The 7,230-nt window shown below is 37.4% G+C and overlaps 1 protein-coding gene across 1 annotated transcript; it reads left to right on the top strand.

The window, feature by feature from the left end:
- Window positions 1,183-6,109, top strand: LOC109225215 (cation/H(+) antiporter 15-like). Its single transcript, XM_019389810.1, has 3 exons — window positions 1,183-1,583; window positions 2,601-3,614; window positions 4,602-6,109. Exons 1-3 carry the CDS (start codon window positions 1,344-1,346, stop codon window positions 5,718-5,720), a joined length of 2,373 nt encoding a protein of 790 aa, XP_019245355.1. The 5' UTR covers window positions 1,183-1,343; the 3' UTR covers window positions 5,721-6,109.

The raw sequence follows: 7,230 nt of genomic DNA, 5'->3' as shown, positions 1-7,230 counted from the left end.
ATCGATTATCGATTTGTGCATATGCTTATCGTTATCGTTTCAATAAGGTTTCGATTTTTTCGATTTCGATTTCGATAACAAATAATCGATTCGATTTATCGATAAACCGATTCGAATGCACACCCCTATGCTGGAGCTCGGATTTTTTACATATGAGCTTCCAGCATAATGTGGTGAAATTTTATAATATGCTGGAGTTCCATTATAATATGCTGGAAGTTGATATGCATGAGCTTTATAATCCCGCATATTATGTTGGAATTTTACGTGTGCTGGAGTTCCAACATAATATGCTGGAAGTTTATACGCAGGAGCTCCATAATCCCGCATATTATGGTGTAACTTTACGTGTTTCAGCAAAACATTGACTATTTTTTAATGACTTCAAACGCCGGCTATTTTTCGATTACCAATCCGAAAAATGGCTAGCCCATGTTATAACGTGCAGGTTTAGCTTTCCCAGGAAATTCTAATGCATGGTATAATTAATAAAAATATTCAACAAACTAAAAGAATATATGATTCAAAATCCATAAATAATAATTTTCGCACATCATCTATTAGATAAATGAACTTTTCTAGGCTCTGTTGTGATAATTATATACTTAAATTAATTTTTAAAACTCTCTTTCAACACTCCCCATCCAAATCACCCCCTCCTAATCCACCCACTTGCCACTCCGGCCCTCGGCCGCCAGTCCCCCAACCAACCACCCCGCCCATCCCCGCCCGTGTACCTGCCCACCATGGCCCACCACAACCCCCGATCCTTGACCTCGACCCTCGATCTGCCCCCGACCCGAACCCCCCATTGCCCCCTCCTCTGGCCCACTCAGGCCACCTTCATAGTATTTATCTAGATTATATATAACTATTTTTGAAATAATATTTATTGATTACCAACTAAACACGTCTTTCGTCATTTTTTTAGCTGAGGGACTATTTGAAACAACCTCTTTGTTCGTATAGGGTAGGGGTAAGGATGCTTATATCCAAACTCCACTTATGGGTATTTACTAGGCCGTCGTTGTTATTGTTGTAACTAATCACGTGAAAAATAAATAAGAAAATTATTTATTTTGTAAGAAAATATTTTCCTTCCTGCCAAAACACAACACCCAAAATATTTGCTCCTCTCTATATTTTAGACTTCCCACAGCATTACATTTCCAACCAGAGGCTATGAATATTTTACGGAGGTAGGAATTTAGTCCCTCCATTGTTGCTTCAAACAAAATGATAATACAAATCTTTAAACCTCTCCTTTTTATTCACAATACCAAATTCTTGAATTTCTCTGTCAATGTGGGGGTAATTAGGCCTAGCCAAGGTCAACAACATCAATGGCAACATGGCAGACAACCCCAAAAGGGGAATTTCCTGGTGGAATTGGGGATGGAAATTGTTATGCAGAAATACCTCTTCATTCTCCTGGATTATGGGGTTTACCTGATTCTCATGATTTTCTTATTTTCAATTTGCCTAGACTTCTTTTACAATTAGCCATCATTTTTCTGCTTACTCAATCTCTACATTTGGTCCTTAAACGTATCCGTCTGCCCCGCCTTATCTCTGAGATTTTGGTATTTTCCCATTTCCTTGTTAATCATTCTACCATTTTATTGATAATAATGTTGCATGTTGTTTTTATAATAGTGGTGTCTGGGCTAGCTTGCGTTTATGTCAAAACAAGAGTGAAAGAAATTGTCGAGGGTATTTCGGAAACAGCATCTCTAACGTCATTAGGTAGGGGTAAGGTTTGCGTACACTTTACCCTCCCCACACTCCACTTGTGGGATTTCACTGGGCTTGTTGTTGTTGTTGTTGAAGAGTGAAAGAAATCACGTGGAGATTTTTTGTTATAATGTTGCATGTTATTCTCATTTCATATTAGAAAAAGGGAAAAAAAAAACTAAAGATGGTGTTACATGTTATTTTTAAAACGGTGATGTTCGAACCAGCTTGCATGCAAGCACCTCACTATTTCACTAGTTATCTTGTAACCTCCCACCAGTAGAGGTAGAATTAGGAGTGGAGCTAGGTGAAGGAAGGGGTTTCATTGGATTTCCTTCGTCGAAAAATTACATTGCATAAATAGGATAAAAATGATTTTTTAACTATATATAAGCTGTAGAATTCCCTTGACATAAAGGAATATTCTAGTGTAGTAGTAAAGGTATTCAAAAGTTGCATTATGTCACAAGTTTAAGTCCCAAATGTGACATTAGACATTCTAGAATTTTCTTTGAATCCTCTTGTATAAATTCCTGACTACGCTATTGGAATTAGTGGGTAACTCTGCTTACCAAAATTTAGATAGACGGAAAGTTTTTTGTGATAATGTTACATGTTCTTCTCATTCAAGGTTTTCATTCATATATATAAAAGGAAAAAAAAATCGAAGCACTTGGATAGAAAGTTTGAGTACATAATTCAGGATAAAAATATGAAGAAAATTTGATGTTTTTGTAATATTAGAATTGTGAGTATGTTGCAATGTTATTCAATGATGGAAAGTGATGATTCTATAACTACAAAACTGTATTTCGTTTATGTTTGGTTTTTACTCCAGTTTTGATGGTATTGTTATTCACTTACAGGCAGGTATCATACTTGGTCCAACAATGCTTGGAAAAATCCCAGACTTTACAGAGACATTATTCCCACAACCAGGAGAAATTTTCATAGATTTAATGTCAAAAATTGGGTATATATTTTTTATCTTCTTAAGTGGAGTGAAGATGGACCCAAAAATGGTGTTGAGAAGTGGTTCAAGAGCGTGGACAGTAGGATTGCTTGCTGTTATTCTACCGGTGGCCTCTTTCGCGAGCTTGTATTTTGGATATTTTTCACTAGATGAAAACATGCATAGATACCGAAAACCAGCCACTCAAAGTATTTTCTTGATACAGAGTTTGATTGCATTTCCTGTGGTTGCTTCTCTCCTTGTTGACCTGAAAATCATGAATTCTGAGCTTGGTCGTCTTGCTCTTGCATCAACTTTGATCAGTGACCTATTTAGTAATCTGGGGTTGACTATCTTCTCTACTCTTAGAATTGGAGTGTCGGCGGAGATTCCTATGGTTATCTTTGTCCAGTCTTTTGTTCTACTTGTTGGCATAATCTTTCTTATTGTGTTTACTGTTCGACCGCTTTCACTTTGGATCATCAAAAGGACACCAGAAGGCAGGCCGGTAAATTCCGTTTACATTGTTTGTGCATCTGTCACAGTCATGTTAGCCGTGATTCTTACGGATAACGCGGGGCTTAATTACCAGTATGGTCCTTTTATTCTCGGTCTTGTTATACCGGATGGTCCACCTCTCGGATCAACATTAGTCGAGAAGTTGGAGACCATAGTATCTGGTATGCTTGCACCCCTTCTAGTAACTTATTGTGGTATGAAAGTAAATCTGGTTGATTTGTACGATCTCACGTTCCTGTATTGGGTATGGGTTATGGTGTTCTTTTGTCTTACGGTAAAGTACGCGTCAGTTTTCCTTCCGGCATTGGCGTGCAAGGTGCCGCCAAAAGATGCTGCTGCTCTTGCCTTTATCATGAGCACACAAGGTGTTATCCAGATGTCTTTTTACTTTAACAACATTATTAATCAGGTACTTACTTATCCTTTCAATATCTTAATATTGCTGTTGCATAAATGTTGAAGGGGAGACTTGTCGTAACTGATAAAGTTGCTGCCATGTGACCAGGAGGTCACGGGTTCGAGCTGTGGAAACAGCCTCTTGCAGAAATGCAGGGTAAGGCTACGTACAGTAAACCCTTGTGGTCTGGCCCTTTTCCGGACCCGCGCATAGCGGGAGCTTAGTGCACCGGGCTGTCCTTTTTTGCCAATGCATAATTGCATTTTGAGGTTGTGTTGCTGAACCTGCAGTACAGCCAAATTGATTTTGAACAGTGAAGTATAACTTTTTTCCTGGAATGTTATTAGCTTGAATAGTGTTTCTTTATGTGGGCACAGTTGTACAATTTTAGCTATCTTAATCCATGAAATGGTGTTCTGTGTCAACCTAGGACAACATTTCATGAACAGACGTTCCAGTTTAATATCTACGTACTATTTGCATAAAGTCAAGCACAGGGGCAGAGCCACAACCCTGTGTACGGGTTTGGCAGAACCCAGTAACTTTGGTCCATACCCTGTATTTGTATTTAAAAAATTCATTTAATATGTCTAAATAATTTATTCAGAACCCAGTAAGCTATTTTCTTCTAGAATCCAGGTTCCATAAACTCAAAATCCTAGCTCTGCCTCTGGCCAAGCATACAAGCAAGTTGTTTTAACCATTTAGTTTGAATCCAGTAGTTTGGAGCTTCTGAAATTCATTGATGAGCAACGGCGTACTTATAGCTGATTACCTTCGAATTACGCGATGTCCCTTTTCTTTTGTGGGAGGTGTTGGTTCTGTATTATTGTTGTCGACACTGTGTATTTATTTATTGTCAACATGTGAATGTTGGAATGTGACGGAAATGCTCCTAATGAAAAGGAAACCATAGTTAGTCATTCCTAAAATGTGCTAATGACCATTTTCAACCAGAGTTTTACTTCTGTTTTCTCTTCCCCTTGTATTGAAACACAGACATTTGATGGAGAAACCTTTTCCATGCTAACTGCATCGGTATTACTCATAGCTGCACTCTCGCATTTCTGTGTTGGGTCGCTGTATGATCATACAAGGATATACGCCGGCTATCAGAAAAGAGACATCCAACATGCTTCAAGCAGTTCTGAGTTGCGCTTGCTTTTATGTACTCATCGATTTGATGATGCTGTAGCTGTCCGTAAGGTCTTAGATGCCTCTTTTCCATGTAAAGAAAGTCCTTTATCTGTGTATGCACTACAACTTGTCGAACTTGCTGGTCGGGCATCCCCGGTTCTAATTGATCACCAACTTGGCCAAAAGAATGTTTCTGGCATTTCTCGGTCACAAAAGATTGTGGAAGTTTTTCTATCATTTGAACAGCAGTACCTTGGATCTGCTAGTACTCATTTCTTTACCTCAATGTCACTACCAAGGTTCATGCATCAGGACATTTGCTCGCTTGCATTCGACAAGTTAGCGTCGATGATCATACTACCGTTTCACAGGAAATGGAATCACCAGGGAAAGATTATCTTGGACAGCAGTAATATAAGGACAATCAACAATAATGTATTGGACATGGCTCCTTGTTCTGTAGGTATACTAATTGACCGTCAGAAAATCAAGCGTCTAACAAGTCAATCAAGTCAGTCAACGATGTATCATGTAGCTGTGGTTTTCATTGGAGGCAATGATGATCGTGAGGCGTTAGCTTATGCTAGACGGATGTCAAAATCGCCAGAAATTCACTTGACTGTCGTTAGATTCGTGTCATGGGACATCGACATACGTGAAAACCAGTGGGATGCTGTACTTGATGCTGAGTTATTAAAGGAGGTAAGACTTCTAGGTCAACACCAAGATAATATTGTGTATAGAGAGGAAAGAGTTAAAGATGGAGCTGAAACAGCTTTGATCATACATGCTATGGAAGAAGCCTTTGATCTTATAATGGTCGGAAGGCGCCATCGCGACGATCTGCAACAATTATTAGGACTTAATGAATGGAATGATTTACCAGAACTTGGACCAGTTGGTGATATGCTTGCTGCTGCAGAGATAAATAGACCAGTTTCAGTATTGGTGGTGCAGCAACAAATTGTTAAGAACAAATGAGAATGTGAACCCCTTAAAGAGAAGCAAATTGACCATATAATATACAGTAAAACCTCTATAACAGTTTCATTTGTTCTAGATTTTTTTGGCTGTTATAACGAAGTGCTGTTACATAAAATCAATATTATATTATAACATGGAAATTGGTTTTAAAAAAACTTGACTTTTATAGTGAATGACTGTTATAGAGAGGTCTGACTGTATGTAAATGGTTCTCCCAGATCAAGCAAATTATGCCTTGATGTAGATATCTTTGTGCATTTATAGTAATACCATGTCTATATGTAAATTAAATTTAAATTTTCATGGCATATAACAGCACACTTCTCTCAACTAGCTACTCAACTTTCATAATTCCTTAGTTTAATTTGCTTTGGTGCAAGACATAATGATAGAGAGGACTAATGAACTTTTTATTAGGATTTTGCCCTGAATTTCTAATCTATTAGGACTCTTTCTTGAAGGAATGGAAAAAGACTCTTAAAAGTTAAATCTCTTTAATATGTCTTATGCTTTTCTTGGAAGACAAGTTTTGTACATCTATAAATTAAGGATCTCTACTTCTCACAAGAGCACAAAAAAAAAAAAAAAATCTACAATGTAGTCATTAAAGAGTTTTGTTTAGGGGGGGCTCTCAGATAGTTTTTCTTCTTTTATATTAATTTTATCGTATGTAGATCAATTGACAAACCATTATAAACTTTATGCTTAGTTTAGTATATTTTTCTTTTGTCGTCTGATTTATCGTCCACCAAGCATTGTTAGCTTCCGCATGCACCATGTTATTTCGACCCCAGCAAGTGGTATCAGAGCCAGTGGTTCACAATCAACGGTTGAACGAGGTTGAAGACAGATTCAATGCGTGTTTAGATCAAGGCGATAATGAAGATTTATTCAACATGCTACATGTGGAGATAAATTTATAATCACAATTGTATTCAAAATGCCAGTTGCTGCATCTTTATTGGAATAAAAACTCTTTCTAATTCATATTTTGGTCGCTTTTAACCAATGCCAGTTTTAAGTCATGCCTACTTGCAACGTATAAGTTCCAATGCCAGTTTTAACTCACGCTTCTTTTTAATGCATGAGCTTCTTTTACCCCATGTTTATTCTTAACACGTGGGCTCCTTTTAACCCATACTTGGGTTTCTTTTAACCAATACCAAGATTTTCAACCTATACCTATTTTTAATTATGGCAAGCAGCAGTGATGAAGATTATGTGAAGTGAATCAACTTTGTCAAGAAAATTCAGGCCAAGGGGAGATTGTTAGGATTTTGCCCTGAATTTCTAATCTATTAGGACTGTTTCTTGAAGGAATGAAAAAAGACTCCTAAACTGATTAAATCTCTTTAATATGTCTTATCCTTTTCTTGGAAGACAAGTTTTGCACATCTATAAATTAAGGATCTCTACTTCTCATAAGAGCAAAAAAAAAAAAATCCACAATGTAATCATTAAAGAGTTTTGTTTAGGGGGAGATTTTTCTCTCGATAGTTTTTCTTCT

Source organism: Nicotiana attenuata, chromosome 5 (assembly GCF_001879085.1).
Source record: "Nicotiana attenuata strain UT chromosome 5, NIATTr2, whole genome shotgun sequence".
NCBI classification, from domain to species: domain Eukaryota; kingdom Viridiplantae; phylum Streptophyta; class Magnoliopsida; order Solanales; family Solanaceae; genus Nicotiana; species Nicotiana attenuata.
The sequence above is the reverse complement of the archived record's forward strand: the minus strand, read 5'-3'. Positions and strand labels throughout refer to the sequence as shown.

Excerpts from the sequence above, each read along its gene's own strand:
- LOC109225215 (XM_019389810.1), top strand. The coding sequence starts at position 1,344 with ATGGCAACATGGCAGACAACCCCAAAAGGGGAATTTCCTGGTGGAATT. Across the intron at positions 1,584-2,600 it reads GCCTTATCTCTGAGATTTTG|GCAGGTATCATACTTGGTCC; the intron begins GTATTTTCCCAT and ends ATTCACTTACAG. Across the intron at positions 3,615-4,601 it reads TTAACAACATTATTAATCAG|ACATTTGATGGAGAAACCTT; the intron begins GTACTTACTTAT and ends ATTGAAACACAG.